General features: G+C 46.2%; 1 protein-coding gene across 4 annotated transcripts in view; it reads right to left on the bottom strand.

Annotated features, from left to right (window-relative positions):
- Nucleotides 1-19,054, bottom strand: part of fgf12a (fibroblast growth factor 12a) — a 31,739-nt gene extending 12,685 nt beyond the window's left edge. The window contains exons 1-4 of one of the 4 annotated variants that reach the window (XM_037083973.1): nucleotides 18,576-19,053; nucleotides 10,350-10,397; nucleotides 6,476-6,586; nucleotides 156-259 (exon numbers count right to left, since the gene is read on the bottom strand). In XM_037083973.1, the coding sequence (XP_036939868.1) occupies nucleotides 156-259; nucleotides 6,476-6,586; nucleotides 10,350-10,397; nucleotides 18,576-18,666 (354 nt within the window). In that variant the 5' untranslated portion in view covers nucleotides 18,667-19,053. Of the gene's footprint in view, nucleotides 1-155; nucleotides 260-6,475; nucleotides 6,587-10,349; nucleotides 10,398-11,862; nucleotides 13,054-18,575 lie in introns of those variants that run through there. The other 3 variants (XM_037083971.1, XM_037083974.1, XM_037083972.1) reach the window with 3 other exon arrangements.
- Between the last annotated feature and the right edge of the window lie 616 nt (nucleotides 19,055-19,670).

Here is a 19,670-nt window from a genome sequence, read left to right as displayed (position 1 = left end):
AGAGACAACAAACTGAACAAAGCACAACACGTGTAAATGAGCAAATACACATTGCACTCACACACACACAGACGCGCACACACACGTGCACGACTCAACAGTGTGACCGCTGCGTGGGGGCGGGGGCCGGGGGGGGGTTGTACTGTAAATCTTACCGAGCTGTAGAGCATGCCCTCGCCATTCATGGCAATGTAGAAGCCACTCTTCACTCCCTGGATGGCCACCACTCTCAGACCCACAGGAATAAGATTAAACAGGGCTGCAGGGCAGACAGAGTGAAGGCGGTGGGGGGGAGAGAGAGGGTCAGACAGACGGATCCAAAAGAGGCAGAGACAAAAGAGAGACATCAGACAGAAAGGACAGGATAGGACAATTGAGTTTTCACTTAACTCTTGTAGACACGACAGCCTGTGATCTCTGTTCTTTGGCTATCTGTCAGCAGTAAAGTGAGCACCGCAGGACACAGACGATGGGAACACCGTCGCACGTCAGCGTGACAGCGAAGCATTAACGTTCAGGCAGAAATCGAAAAACTGTCCGGTGACAGATAAATGACACAATATGGACGGCGAGGCATCCAGCGAGCATCGTCACTTGGTGCAAACAGTGAACAAGCGAGCTGAATACAAATAATATGACATTTTAGATCGTTTGTTATTTGCTAAGGCGATGAAACTACACTTGAATGTAGCATGAGATCATGACTTTGGGAAGTTCAAGTAACTTCACATTCACTTACATTTATGTGACTTTTCCGTATGCAACAGTTTGGACTGCACGTACATAATTGGTGTTATCAAGCAGCCGCAGCGAAGTGTTGCAAATGTGCTTAAATGTGCTTTTTTGTCCTGAATTCCCTGAAAGTTTGGTTTCATATCAAAAGTATGTCTCTCCTACATTAAATATTCATGACTAAATAAGTAACTATGAAAGTTAAAGCTCAGGAAATACTTTATCCAGTACATGCTGATGCAGCAGACGGGCAGCTCCTTTAAACTTTGGTACATCTTTGTTTTTAATCAGTTCTTTTTTTTTTTGTCTTAATCGCCAAAATATGCATTACCTGGGACAGTAACACATTTATTAGCAGTGGGAAAAGATGTATGGATAAAGGAATAGGAAATAGGAAATCAGAAACTGGTGTGCTCACATCTTTAGAGACCTGTCTCCACCACAACATCCCAGGTCACCGACAGAGCAAATGTGGACTCTGTGTTTACGTCAGTGATGCTTGGTGGTCACATAATCAAAGCTGGTGCACAACTGTGTCCGATATGTCAAAGTTTAAAGGTGAAGATGTCGACCACATCAGCGGCATCGGGTTGCTGCTGTTTACATTCAACCCGTGTCACAGTTTGAGTTTGTGGCCCTGGTTTTATTTTGAAGTTCTGCCCTCATGTGTCATGTTTTGTTTTTCATTTTCTAACTCTGTGTATTTTTACGCCCCTTTTCTCTGCTCACCTGTGTCCTGTTAGTTAATCAGCCCTCGTGTATATAGTCTGTTCCTGTGTCTTTATGTACCATCTTTTTCTTGGTTTGAACTTGATCTTTTGTGTTTGGGCTCGGTGGGCTCAGATCTTTTTTTTTATAAATGCTCTCTTTGCTCTCCCTTGTTCTTTAACCCGCCTGCCTCCTCAGTGTCTTGTGTTTGGGTCCACACCCCGGCGATGCCTTGCTTCATTAAGACCCTCAACACTGATGAAAGCTAATCTGCTCTGTGTGGGTGTGCTTTGATAAGATTTGGTTGACAGCGGCAACATAAAACAAACCATCCCACAGCTCTCATCACATTTTTAATGAAATTATTACTGATTTGTGATTGGTTCATGAGCATTTTATGACATCAGCTTTTTCCAACAGAGCCCCGCCCACTTTGAATCACACCATGAGCGGTGAAAAAGTAGCAATCTGTCATCTGAAATGTCCAAAACTGTCGTAACTTTGAGGGAGAACTGTGCGTTCATGTTGGACTCCATCAATCACAATAAGCTGATTGAGAATATCATTTTATGGGGCCTTTAATATCTAATAATCAAGCAGATAACACCACATCGTATTTTAGAAGAAATAAGTTATGTATTTCAGCTGAGTGGAACCAGACGATAACCCAAATGGAGTAGTATGTTTTTATTTATCTATGTTCTTTCCCAGAGATGTATGTTTCATCTTGGAGGCTTTACTGTGTGAATTCTGTCAACAAGGAGTCTAATTTCATTCCACCAAGCGCCTCTGGAAAATGAATCACCGTTATCTCCGCGGGTAAGTTCTATTGAATCTGCGGACTGAACCGTGACTTTCACAGGCTCCGGTTCGGTGAGGGTGTGAGGACACGTTTTACGTCCCGCAGCCTGTTTTGTCGGGGCTGATTGTTCTGCAAGTGGCGATGGGGACTATCAGATAAGGCTGGCAGGGACGAGAGGAGACGTGCCAACACGGGTCCGTCCTCTGAGCAGATTCAATTTCACTCAATAAATATCGACGTGCTGCTTTCGCCTGCCAATGCTTTAACTCTGCCCCTCAGGCCACTGGAACAGGTGATACACACTGGCCACTCGTGCAGTTACAAATACCCTTCAGGGCCAGATGTGTAGGGGTGTGAAGGCGGAATGTGAGTCCATTAGCACCTTGAATTTTATTTTCTCTGGCTCCTCAATCTGTTTTTGATTCTCCCTCGTAACTCTCTCTCTCGTCTCCCTGTCGATCTGCTCCCTCGCTCCCCTTTCCATTTGCCTGTCATGGCTGCTGCCTTTGTCGCTCCGATGACTGGCGATGTCTCTCAGAGGCGGCGTCCACAGTTCTGTCACATATCACTAAAATCCAGGAGTGTTTCACCCCAGAGCACCTCCACCTATCAAAACATGTTCTGGCTTTTTTTTATTTTCCGAGCAGGCACTTGCAACAGGGCCCTTAAAAAAAAAAATTTAAAAACTCACAATAGCTCCGGCTCGAAACGTGGGAGGAAAAGAGACACAAAATATGGTGCACTGGTGCACTGTTTTGCCATAATTGCATTCTGCCGTCCCCACTCTCACTTGCCTGCCAAAATATTACACAACCGACACGAGCTGTCATTCAGCTACCTTCTAAATGTCCGGCTTTTCCATTTGCGGCTTCAGCAGTTGATGGACTCCATAATTACAGCTGCACCGACTGCTGTTAGAGCACCTGATGACTGCTCTGAAGGCGATTCTTCTACCTTAATAACCTCGGCCCTATCTCTCGCCGAGAAAAAAGGGAGCGCCGGGGCCGGTGCAGGGACAGAGCGGAGAGATTTCCAGGGATCTTCTCTCCACGAAATGGGTTCAAATAACCCAATAAAGCAAAAATCCTTGAAAACGGCCAGTCTTCCAGTGGAGCAGTAATCGGCTACAAGCAAATCCTGCAGGTAGGCTAAAAAGAAGTGCGTTTGATGTCAGGGATACTGGCGCAGCAGGAAATAAACCCTGCAGGACAGGTTTAGAGAAAACACCGAGCCAAATTTCAAATGCCAAGGGCACGTCTCCAAAATCCAGAGAGGAATGTAAATCCAAAAACTGGATGCTATAGTGTACAGCACCCGTATGTTCATATATACAGTGTTTAATAATGTGTTTTGAAGAGCTTGAGCACTTGACATTCGTGACTTGGACTTCAACTAATAAAAAAGAAGCTTTGCTTCATGCAATCCATCAACCAGGAGCCTCAGAGAGCGATGGAGTGTGAACGCCTGATACCGCAGGTGTCTCATACCCAGCAATATCCCCCTTAGAGCCTTGGCGTGCACAGGTAATTACTGCAGGCGATCAACTGACGACAATCAAATTAATAACTGCTCAAATTTGAACATGGGTGTTAATTAATTGAGCGGTGTTTCACAGCCCTTGCAGTTAGTTAAGCGTGGCTCTGCCGGCACTCAGCCATGCTTCAAGCAGACTTCGTACTGCAGCAAGAATCTGTTCTGTTCTGTTACGTCTCAGCTGCGGTTACATGGACTTTATCTCTTCAATTCTGATCCAACTATTTGCATTGACGGGTAATACATTGATCTTACAAGACATGGTTTTTGGTTTACTCATTTCCTGTTTTATTTTGTCAGTCATAACTCTGTGTGTCAAGTTTTATTCTCCACTTCCTGTCTTTGTCTGTTTCCTGTCCTTTTCCCTTCTCACCAGACAGTTTTTGTCCTTCGCTCTGTTGGTTTGTATGCTGTCCGGTCCTCACATTTCCTCTGAGTTCCTGCTTTGTTCCCTGTGGTTTCTGATTGTTTCCTTTTGTCTGCCAGTATATATTTAAAGTGAAAAGAGGGCACTTCATGTTTAGTGTTTTTTCCAACATGGGGTACCAGGTGAGTTGCTGCACCCCTCCTGAGTCCACCAGTGTTTCTGTCCCTTCCAGAAACTACTTCACATCATCCGATTTTACCCTGACGTGGGGCAAACATGCACAGAAATGCTATATTTATCCCAACCAGTGAGAGATAATTTTATTAAGTGTTTACATTTAGGCACTAAGATCTTCCTTTTCAATAGCAAAAGTTCACACCATCCCTCTTGATCCACCTGATTGTATCAGTTTCTTCCTGTCAAGTTGTTTACAGGGAGGCATTTTGATTCCAACTGGATATTCTGATTCTTACTGGAATATTAGGGTTCAGCTGAGTCTATGCCTCAGCACTTGTTGTCATTCAGCACGGACAAAACAGCAAATCATAAAAAAAAAGATAGGATTGAAATGCACTCTGGGCTCAGGTCACACCTAGTATGCAGGAGGCATCATGCGCCTCAATCCCGTTGGTTCCACCGATCCTCCCCCTGAAAATGAATTACTGTATTCCATCTGCCGGAGGATGCTGCAGGTCAGAGGGTGGCGTGGTTCAAGGGTGGGGGTAATCTATTATTCTAATAATCTAGCCAAGTAATCAATAGCTTAGTGCGAGACCTGAATACCAAATCTGCTATATGTCCTTTTCTATCTCTTCTAATTACTCTCTCTCTGACTTTTCGCTCTTTTCTGCCTCCATCCTTCTTCTCAAAAACATTTTGGATTCCTCCGGCTGCACCTCCTGCTCTCCTCTGCTCTCGCTCTGTATCTTCCCTCGGACAGTCTCTGAGCTCGAGGCGTCTCACATAGAGAATTATTCATTGGGTACAAATGGAGAAGGTGGTATTTTTAGTTTCCTTTGGCTGAATTATTCACTGCATTCCTCCATCCCTAGGCCAGCGGGACTGCTTAACAAGAGGATTACCTAGAGGTGGGGAAACCCTTCACATACAACTAAAACCTCATCAACCCCAAACCTCTTAAAACACAATGGAGGCTCCGGAATAACAGCAATGCGTTAGAGGAACAGAGGAAATGCATTGTGTGGATGCTGGGGTTGTTCCCCCCCCCCCCCTTGTTCGGTAATCCTTTTTTGTTCCGAAGACCCTTCATCTATGCCATAAGTAGCTCTCACTGAAGATCTATCCCCTCATAAAATATAAAACGACTGGTGACAGGGAGAGACCGTTCTTTTCACCGCATGACTGCTACGGTCCAGCAGCTTTGGCTCGGGCTTTCTTCAAGATTGGCAGGATGTTTTAGAGAAGAAAGGTCATGATTGGTTTCCTGTCTGGCCTCGCGCCAGACTGGGAGTGTCGTCATTATCGCTTTGGCGACCATTCTCAGCTGACATATATCTCTTCTTTGATCCTTCACTTCCCATAGGAAACTGTTACAAAGGCCTATATGTTTTAATATCAAAGAGTCTCCACAGACTCTTGATGATCCCCCCCTGTGAGATCAGTTCCTGTGAGAGGGGAAGGGGTGTGGTAGCTTTAGGGGGAGTATACCCAGGAGACTATTTATCCACTGGTAGTCCACTATGGAAATTCGATTGGTGGTGAAATATTGCAAAGAAGCGGCTCAATGAAGGATCTCCATGACAAGGAGCGTGTTTTTTTTTTTTTGTTTTTTTTCCAGGAAAGAATTTCTGCTGCAATAATCACACGCGCTCCAGAGCTGAATCAATAAAAACAATGTGACACTTACAATCATGTAGTGTACACACTAGAAGTGCTTTACTCAGGGAGACCAGAGCAGGGATATTGCAAATTGAGGCGCTCCATAAATATTGTATTTACTTACCGTGAAAGGTATGCTTTTGAGAAGACCGGGTAGGAATTCATAAACCATCGGAGGAGCTTTTGACACATTTATGTCCCACAGTTATATCTCAAGCATACTATTGCATAACCATGAGAAAAGAGGCCATTCTGCCTTGTGGAATTCGGTGAATAGTTCCCTTTAGCATTGTAGGTTTTTTGTAGTGATAATCCAATTCAACGAGGGCATTTTAAACTAATTTCGGAGAGCTTTAGGCTGGCATCAGTTATATAAGAACTGAAAATGATTAAGCACAGCATATAAAATGTGGTAATATATTATATAACCAAGTGACTCACTGCCATTAAATGTTTTATGCTGGAAGCTGTAGCTTCCATAATGTTCCACTCACTGTTGTCGCTGTTCTCGTCCTTGCTGCCGTCGATGGTTCCATCCGGCTGCATCTGCAGGTAGAAGCCCTGCTGGCTGAACAGTCGTGTCACGATGCCTTTCAGCTGCGGCTCTGAAACGCACACACACGCACACCACCAACGCACACACACACACACACGTACACACAAACCATGGACCAAACCACAGCCCCATCCCCACCAAGAATATGTCAGAGCAGCATTCTCACAACTGTGACAGCAACACACCAAAAGAGTGGATGCCTCAGCCTTCAGCTACGTGTCTGCACACTCACAGCTGTTCTTATCAAGCTTGATTTTAAAAATGCAGGAATGTCTTACGAACAAATGTTTCACAAACATAAAATGTACGGTGCTTCATCAATCAAGGCGACTGTGGAAGACGGAGAGTACCAGGCGAGCAATGAGAGACTTTTCATCCTGTACATTTTTGTTTTTCCTGTCAGATATTTTGAAGCATTGAAAAACAGTTTTTAACTGCAAATAGGGCTGTGTGATATGATGGTGGTGGTGGTGGTGGTGGGGGGTATTCAGACCCAATGAAGATATTCTTGTACGGTTTAAGATATTGTTTTTGTATTTTAAAATTTATCTTAAATATCATTTAAAGAAGAAACTTCTTTTCTCCTCTGTCTGGTCCTCTAATGGCAAAAAGGCCAAATGCATGGCTACGCCTAGATCCTGCCCAGGAGACGTCAGAAAGAAGTTTATCCATGTCCACCCAAACAATTCACACATGTTGTAGCTTTCATAATTCAGGCAATGCTTTGTGCTCTTTCACGTGGATACAGGCAGGTAATCTGCATGAAGGAAACACAGAAGAGGGAGAACGGGACACTAGAAGGTGAAATTCTTAACAGCCAAGACAAAAAAAGGAGCTTGTACCTCTTTTTTCTATTTAGCTCTTGATACTTTTTATTGAAAGGTTCTTAATAAAAAGACAGAGATAATCAAATATGAGTGAAAAAAGTATATAATCCAGAATGTAGGAAGAAATGGTGTGTGTGGTCACTGAATTTACAGAACACGTATATTGTAAAAATGAATTCCCTATATCAGTATCTGGGTTTTTACTCTTGTCACACAGCCCTACTTGCAGAATTCAGACACCAAATTAATTCATAACTCACAATCTGATCTCTAAAAATAGCAATTAAAAACTAAATTAAAATACTATGAATATTAGAACAAAATGCCTCACTGTTCCTGTGGCACAATCCAGCCTCCGCAGTCGTCTGCTTACAAGAAGAAAAAAAAACTTACAGCACTAGAACACTTCAGTCCAGCTGTTGGATATCAATACGACTGTGACAGACAGTTTGTAATGACTCATCTGTTGCGCCACATAATCCCCAAAATAGGGGAAATAGCTGCTTGACTGGAAGGCAACACCATGACAGAAAATCAATGAGAATGCTGTTACTTTCTCATAACGTCTAACTGCGTCTTAGCACAGAAAAAAGGCTGCTTTGTGCATAATTTGGAAAAACCCTTATAAAAACCACTCTATAATACACATCGACATGCCAACAGTTTCTTTATTTGGTATGAAGCAACTATACATTTTTGGGGGGGATCAATAAGATTCCCTTTTTTGCAGGCAACAGGTTCACCTCCAGAGGATCCCAATCCTTTTTTTTTTTTTTTCTTGACCTCAAAGGGAAGCTGACCTAAAGTTTCAAGAGTTTTGAAACCGACCTCCAACTTTTTCGGGGCTGTGACATCTGGCGCCCGGCCAGAGTGCTGCTCGGAGTGCTCGACACCTCGGAAAAAAAAGGGAGCAGGTGGGAAAACGAAGGATTAAGCTCGGGGGCAAAGAAAGCCTCGGGCAATGGCAGGGAAGAAAAGTAGATGTGTATGAAACTGTGTTTGTCTGAGAAGGGGGGGCAAAGTTCAAGCAGTCTCCAAAGTCTGTCTTTGATTTTGTGTTCAAGAGGTGGCCAGAGTGGACGACATGGACAAGATTTGGGCTGCGCGTTTTGAGACGTCTGACAGTCATTCTTCAGAGCGCATCTATGTGTCACTAATCCAGTCCTGCCTTCCTTTATGTTCACTGCGAATAATGAAACACTACTTCTCGGTGATGAGCTGAGATTTTTGAGACAAGCTCCGTTGGAATCAAACAAGCGACTCAGATGCCGGATCTTACTAATCCTTTGTTCGCTCCCTCTCTCTCTCTCTCTTGATTCTCACAAAAGAAAACAAATTATGCATTTTGTCACAATTGAATTGGCGCTCGCTCTCGTTTTAATGCCACTGAATAAACATTCAGGAGGTGGGGAGAAAAAAAAATGCCTGCTTTGCAGAGCTCGATGTACGTGATCGGAGTGAAGGAACACGAGTGTGAGCCTGACTGTCCTCCAAGGTCATGACGAGACTCGGAGGTCCCGGTGTGGTCCACCCAGGACACGTAGATCACCCCAAAATGATTTGTCAGAAGGAAACATTTTCAAACTTGTTATCAGGAGAGGTAAAAGAAAATATCCAAGTTTTTTAGCCAGATCTGTGTTCGACAGTAACAGCAGATGTTCAGTATTTACTCGAAGGCTGATCACTGGAATAATTACAAAGCTCTGTTTACATTGTAGAGGCGGCAAGAGAGCCCACAGAGAGACTAAACTGAGCGGTGACCCTCCCCAGCTGGAGCGACTTCCCCTCAACTGTACATCATCCCCTGGCCATCCGTCCCCCCCAACTCACCTACCCACTGGGGTGGAAGGGGGCCATCAATTCGTGGGACAGGGCCCCCCTCATCATCCATCACTGACAGGGTGAGGAGGAGAAGGTGTGTGTGTGTGTGCGAGAGAGTGTGTGTGGAAAGCACATGGGAGTGTACACATCGGTAAATCACATGTGATAACTACGCGTCCATAAATTAAGGCATCAACATGGGCCCCGAGCAGTCGCTGACGGCTCATCAGTTCCAATCATTTAGTGGAGTGTCGTGTTCGGCGTGTGTGTTCCCTGTGTGTGTGTACAACATGTGTATGCGTGTGAAACATATCTTGTCGGTGGCTACAAGCAGATCATCCTGTGTGTGTGTGTGTGTGTGTGTGTGTGTGTGTGTGTGTGTGTGTGTGTGTGTTTTAGGGCGATTAAAAAAAAAAAAGTCATAAATTTACTTCATACCAATACAGAAAAAAGACAAAAAACATTTAGGGTACGTCGACAAATGGCGTCATGACTGTGAAATGGCGAAAATGGTCACCTGCTCTGATCGGACACACCATATCCATATGTACACACCACTATGCAGTCAAGAGCCTCTACTGACACTTACACAAGGAGTTACTTGACACATATTTACAGACACAGAAAACACGGAGCGAGGAGTTAAGAGAGACTGATCCGACATTGACTGACAACGAGAATGAGGCAGGGAGAAAAAAAAAAATCAAAAAACGAAAATGAAGGAGAAGGAAGAGGAGGAGGAGGAGGAGGAGAGACAGAGGAGCAACAAACAAACCGGCTACAGGAGAGCTTCAGCTTCAAGGAGGAAACAGAATAAATAAAAAGTCAACAAAAACAACAGCAAGGTACAAAATTAAGCTTAAAGAACCCAAGAGAAGCCACACAGAAGGAGGGGGTGAGAGAAGAGAGAGGAAGGAGAAGTAAGGAAATCAGCAAGGGAGAGGGTCGTCGGCTGTCAGACAGGTGTTGAAGCCCCCCGCCCCCTGTATCTCCCTCCCCTCCCGCTCTGTGCCCACCCCCCCTTCCCTTTCCTCCCCCCTCCCTGGCGAGAAGGGGGAGTCGAAAACATGGGCGCGAGATGGGGTGAAGACGAAGAGAAGAAGAAGAAGAAGAGGAAGAAGAAGAAAAACACAGCAACACACGGATGGAGGCTGAGCTACTGACCTAGCCTGCAGCCCTTATGGGACACCTGTGGAGGTTTCGAGGGTGCGTCTTTACGAAGTTGGGGGCGGAGGGGGGGGAGGATAGAAGGAAAAACAACAAGTTTCTTTTTAAACAGGCAGAATTCATAAATCCTCCAGCGTATCGGCTGTTTATATGCAAATATATATATGAATATATATATATATATATGATGGCATGAAATATAAGGATCATCAATTAGAGGAGATGCAGCATCTGTCTGTCTGGTGAGAGGAGTTACCTACCTGCCCAACTGGAGACCTGGCTGACTTACTGTCTGTCTGTCTGTCTGTCTGTCTGCTTTTTTTCTTTCCCAGATTGTTTGTCTGTCTGTGCGTCAGCGGGGGGATTCAGTCTGGCTGTTGGCTGGCTGTCTGTCTCTCTTCATTGTCCTCCCTCCTCTGCCTTAAAAAATTCATGTCTGTCCGTCCCTGCCTCGTCCCTCATCAGCCTGCCTGAGAGGACCCGACTGTCACCCGTCGCACGACAGCTCTATCTGGATTCTGAGGTGACTTGCACCCCCCTGGATCTGTGCACAGACCCCCCCGGGGAGGACGCATCATGGAGTGTGGCGCTGTTAGGCATTGGAGCCCGTGTCTATCAATACAGCCGGAGTAGCTCTTAATCACCCAAAGCTATACCTCCCTTCACTGCAGTAAAGCTCCTCTCTCTCTCTCTCTCTCTCTCTCTCTCTCTCTCTCTCTCTCTCTCTCTCTCTCTCTGCAATAAACATTTACCATTAAAACATTTAATCTCAAAAGAGCCTTGGTGCACTGCAGTGCAACTCATCTCCCCTCTGTACCCCCCAATCTGCAGAAATATTGAATTAGGCGATTCAAAGCTGTCCTTTTTTTCTTTTCTTTTTTTTTGGTTATTTGAGTGTATTCAAATTATGTGTGTGTGGTTGGAGGAGGAGGAGGAGGAGGAGGAGGAGGAGGAGGAGGAGGGGAGGTGAAAAAATTAAGTGTGCAAAATCGAGATAAATGTTGTGCATGAGAGAAAAACCCAACTCAAGTCTTTCTAGTGGGATGCGAGTTATGTCAGAGGGGTTATTGATTATTCTGATCAGAGAGCTGTATCACAATAACTATAAAAGGTTTGGGGGGGTGTAACGTCACAGCATATAGATCATTTCCCCATACATCCAGGTCTGCTCTTGTTAGGGGGGTGGGGGAGGAGGAGGGGGTTGATCGACAGACAACAAGAGGGATCTAATGGAACAGGTGGATTTTTATTTTTTATGTTTTCTCTTTCTGTTACGCACCGCGGAGAAAAATCTACCTACTCCTCCGGTTCAGTCAGATTGGAGCCCTTGACTGCAGTATAATGCCTCTGCTGCTCCAAAGAGGGGCGGGGTGGGGGTGGTGGGAGCGGTGGTGTACCGGCGGGGGGGGGTTTAGGGGGAGAACCGCTTCCATTACGCACACATAACACACATCAGTGAGGAGAGAGAGAGAGATTAAAAAAAAAAAAAAAAAAAATCTACAGCACTGACCTGGTCGCCGCCGAACGGGTCTTTTCTTGCCGCTGCAGAAGCGGACTTTGCTGAAGACCCCCAAGAAATGCCTCTCGCACAGAGAGCGGGGGTCTTTGCTGGGGCTGGGACGACGCTTCGAAGTCGAGACCCGGTCGCTGTTGGACTCCCTCGCCTGGCGTTTCTGCCGGATCAGGGAGCTGGCGATCGCGGCCATCTCCCCGAACCGAGTCTGTATAAAAAAAACCGAGAGTCTAGTTCGGCAGAGGTCGGGTGTTGGTGCAGCTTTTTTCTTGGCGCAAAAAAAAAAAGAAGAAGAAAAAGGAGATTTAAAAAAAAAAAACAAAAAAAAAAAACGAGAGTTGATTGTGTGTTTCGTGGTCCACACACACTAACACACGAACACACACGCACACGCACGCACGCGCGGAGGTTTTTATTCAACCAAATGTCATCCTGATGAGACAAAAATCCTCCCGGGTCCCGGGCATCACTGCGCGGCGGGCAGCATCCTCCGGCGGAGCACGGACGGACGGACGGACCGGTGGCTGCGAGTTTGTGATGGCACTCGGGGGGCTTCGAATCAATAGCAGCCGATCTTGATAGAAGACATAAATCTACGGGCTAGGCCACAGGGGCCGACACATCAGCCGCGGATACATGCAACAGTCTTGATGAGTTGATGCAGCTGCGTGGCATGGGAGAGCGTTCAGGTATTCCAGGTGAACAGCGGCGCGTCTGACGGGCACGACTTCGTAATCCTCATCTGCCTCGTCAGCCTCCTTCCTGATCCTCTGGCTGCCTTCTCTTTTTTTCAGACCAATCGCCTCAACCTGAATCCAGGTTGGAGAGAGGAACTTATTTACTCCATGCACATCGATGAATGAGACCGTCCGCTGAATGCTGCTGCTGCTCCAGGAGGCTGCGTGTGCGTGCGTGCATGCGTGTATGTATGCGTGTGTGTGTGTGTGTGCGTGTGCAGGATTCTCTCCGGTTCTGTCGATGGCACCGAGAGAGAGAGAGAGAGAGAAAAAAGAGGAATCGGCAGCACAAGAGAGGCTACTCTGCAAGGATGCTGCAGAGATAATTTTCAGGCTGCAGGGAGGAGAATCTTCGTCTTGGGGAAAAAAAAGCAACAATTAGTTTGAGGAGGACGCGCGTCCGGAGTGCTTTCTGTTGTAGCGCACAAATAATAAAGTAGCCCGAGCGTCGTCTCCAAGCGCGTCCTGTCGGTGCGTTACACCGCCGACAGCGAGAGTGGACGGTCGCGGTCCATAGCCTTCTCTCTCTCTCTCTCTCTCTCTCTCTCTCTCTCTCTCTCTCTCTCTCTCTCTCTCTCTCTCTCTCTCTCTCTCTCTCTCTCTCTCTCTCTCTCTCTCTCTCTCTCTCTCTCTCTCTCTCTCTCTCTCTCTCTCTCTCCCTCTCTCTCTCTCACCCCCTCTCTTCCTCTTCAACTCTTTTAACGCAATCATACGTGATTGAGGTTCGTATTAGGAATTCTCGGAGGGGCTGTGTGTAGGGAAAGACGGACGATCTCCAGGAGGAAAAAGGTGTGAATATGAAATGTGTAAAGGGAACAGGGGATGAATGCTGGCTGGGTTTTTATCTAGTCCCTTGGGCTAATGTGTCTGTCTGAAGGGATGTGGTGATCTCACTGTTGGCAAAGTCTGGGACAGTCAACTCTCCCAGTGTGCATGAAAAAGATTCATCTTAATCAGCTTTGGCTGATACTAAACAGCATCCTCATCCTCTCCCAAGCTTATACTTAAGGGACGTAAGCGCCCATTTTATTTCACCGTCTCCACACATGCCATAAAGAACATATTAAATCTGGCTAAAGGGATTACCTGCAACAGGTTCCCGCACGACCAAAACACCAATGGTGCACAACGCACGGATAAATGCGATTTAGGGCTTATGGAAAATAAAATGGACGAACCCCACGACACACCAAAACATTACAAATAACGTCCTCAACAAGCAGCACAATGGTCCTCATAACAATCCATGGGGGGAAATACTGTAACACCACAGCACAGAAAACTGCCCTTTAACCCTCTGCAGGAGAGAAAGAGGACTTCTGTGCCTACCACATCTGGGGACAGATGTGAGTGCAATGCAGCTGCAGAAACCAAAGACTTTTGGGGAGAAGGGCCACTGGAGGACACTCAGCACATTTTGCAACAACAGCTATGAAGACCCATAAACCTCCCATGAAGGCACCAGACTACTTTATCACTGGATCACTTCTAACGTGGGTTTAGTTGATATTTTACATTTACATATATATATATATATATATACACATATATTGAGATTTTTTACTGATGTGAATAATGGAAAAAAAAAAAAGTTTGATTTAGACTGGGTAATTTTTTTCGTTGCTGTCAGATTATGCATCTGAGTTTCTGACCCCTGGCTTTCATTTTAAATATCCCTCTTTCGATATGTAAAAATCAGGGGGTGACTGTAAACTCATCGTGAAGAAGAGGTTATCAGAACAAATCAAATCAAAGTCCCTGAATGTGTCTTCCTGCAGAATGCGTGTCTGCCAGCGTTTGCCTCTGGGGTTTTTCATGTGTTTCTATTGCATGGACTGGGGAGCACACACACACCATCACACACACAGTGCGGAGGAAGGACACGTGAGTCTTCGGCAGCACAGCAAAACCTCTCTCTTCCCCGTGATGAAACAGCATGAAACATTTAAAGACTTCTTTTTTTTTTCAGGACCTGGTTTGACATCCCCTTCTCCAAACGGAGCCCGGAGACAGACGGAGGGGGGGGATTTTTTTTTTTTTTTTTTTTTACTGCCACTGTCTGTCTCCCCACATCTTACGTAAGGTTTGGATATAATGGATGTAAGTGTAAGTTAGCCCACTGTGTGTTTCTACCGTGTGTGTGTGTGTGTGTGTGTGTGTGTGTGAGTGAGAGAGAGAGAGAGAGAGAGAGAGAGAGAGGAACAGAGAAAGAGGTGGATGGGGACAGACAAGACAGACAGACAGACAAGACAAGACAGACAGAGCAAAATAAAAGTTAGGAACTGAAAGATTGCCCCTGAGTCAAAGCCCCTTAATCCAGCTTTGTATTCCCATCAAGCTGCCTGCGAGCTGCACACACGAATATGTCACCGCAGCATAAAGAAATATCAATAACAACTCCAGTACAGCATTCATCATTCCAGCAGGATATGCAGCAGATGTGATATACGTTTCTTGGAAGAAGGAGAAGGAGAAAAAAAAAATACCCATCAGCCAGTGGTTTGTGAGCTTTTCTCAGAAATGGGAGGGCCTTGCGGTGCGGAGACGTAGCACATATATCTTTGTCAGGGAGAAAAAAAAAAAAAGATAAAGTATTCCCTAATGAGGATCTGCTCGGCGTCCTCCCTCTGCCGGAGACAATTGATGTTCACTCCATTTCCAGCAGAGATAACGTCCATGAGCGATATACAGAAAAAAAGAGCACAGTTGATGTGAAATGCACTGCAGGCAACACATTTCAATCATGAGACTCCTCAATTAGGAAAAAAATAAAAAATGATTTGACTCTGGACACACAAGCAGAAACAGGCTGACGTCAGCATTTGAGATGTGTTTTGGTCCTCAGTGTGATTCATGTGTCAGACCACAACTGCATTTTTCATGTGTATATTTATCAGTCAGAGCCAGATCTTGGATTTCACAAGTCAAAGCATGAACCAAATCAAGTGAAGCATGTCTGAACAGCAGAAAGAAATAAAACCAAAGCCCTCAACATCCCTGTGGCCTCCTTCAGGTGCCACCAGCACTACAGGAAGAACTGAGTCAGGAGTCATTTCTTTGTACCTGCTGCCCCCTGGTGGACAAATAGCAAACCCCAGGTGTTCACACACAGAAAAGAGAGACTAGTGGCTGTTTCCATTCCCTGAACTTCATCCCTCTAAAGTGTCCTTGAGCTACCTCACAGATTTGTTGACTCACAATAGCTGGAACTAGTTTTCCGTGGTGTTGTAACGTCTGAGAAAACCCGTCCTGTCAAAGTCTGCAGGAGGACGAGGAGGAGGAGAGAGACGCGTGAGGAAGAGCTGCGATGCTGTGGCTCACGACGCTCGTCCTCACATGGACACTACGCCAGCACAGATCACAGCCTGTTGTCTGATTTCAGTCGGGGTCATACACTGCACAAAGCCCGAGTTGTATGGATGAAGAAAAGAACAAAAGGGAAAGCAAAGTTTCAGCGACCAATCTTTCTGTTGTAGGAAAAAAACAAGTCACAAAAACCAGACAAAACACGAGCAGATAGATGACAACCAGCTGTAATGAAGACAACTAACACTGATCAAGTCAGACATTTAAAACAAACCATGCTTGACGAGAATACAAATGCCACCCTGTCAGTCTACACAGACATCACGACCTGACTGATGACAGCTTTCCCCCAAAAGCAAAACCAAATGTTATAAAGGTTAGACGGTCACAAAATACTTTAACTCGGGAAAAGCCAGGTGCAAGCTTTGGACGCCCCACAGGGACCGCAGGTGCAAACATTTAAGCCTACTCAGAAGGATCTTTTGTAGAAAATCCCAGAGTGGTGATTCTGGCATCCTGCCGTGATCCTACAGAGCAAAAAAAAAAAAAAAAAACTCTATGCTTTACATGATCCTGTGCGGGCCAACATCCCCCCCAGAGCCCTGAAACAATGCAGGAGGATTACCAGCTGAGGTTTTGGCCCCTTGTAACTGGAAAGTGAAGCGCATGCGTCTGTGTGTGTGTGTGTGTGTGTGTGACCCTCAATCACAGAATCAATGATGTGTGGCTGCTCACATGTGATAGAGTTCAAGTTCAAGTGGAGTTCAAGTGTGTCCGCTTAAAATCCCAGAAAAAAAAGCATTATCATCATGAAGTTACAGCTTTGATGAGCAGTGGAACTCCTTCTTTTTGGAGTTCTTGCAGGAGAGGGTTCAACTTGTAAATGAGCTCACAAGTTGTAAAATATGCAACAACACTTCAAACGAAAACCCCCCACACATCACACCTTCATCCCAAACAGCTGTGCATCATCCGACGCTGCGCTCGCATGTGTGTCAACACCTGTGAGCTGACTCAAAGAGGGTTCTGATTGAGGTCAAAAGGTTCCTCTAACAGTGAGCGGAGACTTGCAGGATGAAGGGAACCTGGTGGCGCGTTTATATCCGAGTGCTACAGATCCCAGTGTGCGTGCTGCTTTTGGTCCAACCACCTCAGAGGAATCAACTGTGCTTAATGGAGTTTCTAATTGTCTGCCCTGAATTTGAGAGCCGGCACCATAGCTCAAACTATACCGGAGATCCTGCAAGTGACGGGGACGAGGCGAGGAGCGAGGGGGGAGGAAGGTGTTGCATTTGTCTCCCTCAGTAACACAAAAACAAAATAAAAACAAAAAAAACAGCATTTTGTCTCGCTTGGAAACACTGAGGGATGTTTTTTTAATGACTTTGGAGGTATGTTAGGAGTGAGCAACAGCAGCAATGCAGCGAATTGCTGAGACATGACTAGAGGACATGGCAGGCTTCTTAGGCTGCTTGCCAAAGACTGCTGAGTGCTGGTTGTCATTGTGACTTCACGGCAGTAGATGCAGCACGAGATACAGTGGACACAAAGTAGAGCCTGATCATGCGCCTGGTTTTGCATTAAAGGGGCATAATGTAGCAAGAGAGAGAGAGAGAGAAATGTTTTATGCCTGAACAAACCAAATAAACAAACCCTCTTTGTTTTCATGACTCAATAAACAAACTGACCGTAAAAGAAAACGCAGCTTCATACTGTTTTACTTTGTTTATATGTGGCGGACCCTGCCACCTTTCTGGCTTCCAACAGTGTTCTTAGGACCTTGTTTTATCTCTGAGAACGGCTCAAAAACAAATATTTCTGAGTTTGTGCCATTGACTCCAACACTACATGGTGCCCCTTTAAAGCAGCTTGGAGCTGAGTGGAGTTTGGGGGACTTCCAGGGGGTCTCTGACAAGGCCAACAGAATAAGGAGAAGTTGCAGGGTGCCAGGACTTATCACATGATATCAAACTGCAATTACCAAACTAAGAGTAGAGACACTTGTGTGATCAGTGTGTGTGTGTGTGCTCACTGATCACACACATGCTCAAACATGAAAAGTTGCCCCCCCCTCCCATCTGAGTACATCTGCTATGGCGCTGTCCGCGGTGCTGAGCCGCGGTGCTGCTTTGTTTGGGGCCCTGACACAACGCTGCCTCTCCAGGCCCCTGAAGTTTAATGACTTGATCTCTGCATTGTCCTGGGTTTTCATTATTTATTTATTTATTTCATTTTTTTTTTCTTGGCCCGCTTCGGATGCAGCACTGCTGGAACGCGCTCGTCTGCAAAATGCAGCTGAGGTTCTGGGGCTGAAGTAACCGGAGCCCACCCCCCCGCCTCTCTCTCTCTCTCTTGGCTGGATGCTGACTGCCGGCAGCGGGCAGCAGGAAGCGGCGGTACCCGCTGCACACGCAACCCGGGACAGATGCACGCAAGGAGAGGCTTCTCTCCACTGCAGACTCGGAAGATGTTACTCGCACACTCGAGTGGCCAATGAAACCACTCACCCTCCCCCCTTCTTTCTCTCTCTTATATCTCCCCCCTCTTTTTTTTCCCTTCTTTGCCTCCCCCCCTACCACCACCACCACCACCTCCATCACTCAAGAGAGAAAGCATGCAAAGCCAAAAGGTAGCCATAGAGCTATGGTGCTATGTTTAGTCTCTCACCGTTGGTGATAGTGGTCGACTTCGATCGTTGTCCACAGAAACACTGCAGCATATGCGCTCCTTTCTGAAGGAATGGCCTCAGAATCCTCATTGATTTGGGTTGATGGGAGCCCTCCTCAATCCAAACAATCGGACAGCGCTATCACAACACAGCAGGGTCAGGCAGCATAGCGGTAGCCCCCAGCCAGCCAGCCAGCCTCTCTCTCTCTCTACAGGCTCGCAGCAGCCCTCAAAACGCCGGAAGGGCACAGTCTGCAGGACAAATTACGCTAAAACGAGGCATCTTGAGTGATTCCCCCCCTCTCTATCTCTCTCTCGCTCTCTCTCTCCCTTTTTCTCTCCCTCTCTCTCTCTCTCTCTTCCTCTAGCCCTCTCTCTCTCTTTCTCTCTCTCCCTCTCTATCTCTGTCTATCCTCCTTTTTCTCGTCCACCGACGGTCGTTCGCGTTCACGGCGCACTCCTCTTCCGCCACGGCAGGCAACGCAAGGACGTTACAATGTGCTCTTAATTGTCCACCACCACCCACCCCCCCCCCTCACACACACACACACACACACACACACACACACGCACACACACACACACACACACCCTCCACCTGCCTCCGCGTCTTTACCAGCAGCGGACGTAAGAGGGGGGAGAGGAGGGGGGGAGAAGGAGAGAGAGCATGCACGCCAAAGTTAAACTGCAGGTGGTGGTGGAGGAGGAGGAGGAGGAGGAGGAGGGGGGAGAAGTGGCAGGCCGGCCACCGGTGAGGTAATGCGGAGCCGGCGGTTCAAAGGCGACACGAGGGGCTGCGCGAGCCGCCGCTGGATGCACAGATGTCGGACCCCCCCCCCCTCCTCTCAACAGCCAATAGTTGTTTAGGGTTTTTTTCCCCTCTACGGATCCATTGGGAAGAAACGGACACAACGCAGAGCCTACGTCAGCTTGCAGCCCACCGCTTTAAAGACAAAGGTGTTTTTACTATATATATATATATATATATATATATATATATATATATATATATATATATATATATATATATATATATATATACCTGAAAGTTTATTGGCTCAGTCACGCTGCGTTATGACGGCTCAGGTGGTCACC

The sequence above is a fragment of the Acanthopagrus latus genome, chromosome 21 (assembly GCF_904848185.1).
Source record: "Acanthopagrus latus isolate v.2019 chromosome 21, fAcaLat1.1, whole genome shotgun sequence".
Classification (NCBI taxonomy): domain Eukaryota; kingdom Metazoa; phylum Chordata; class Actinopteri; order Spariformes; family Sparidae; genus Acanthopagrus; species Acanthopagrus latus.
This window is presented reverse-complemented; position numbering and strand designations above follow the sequence as displayed.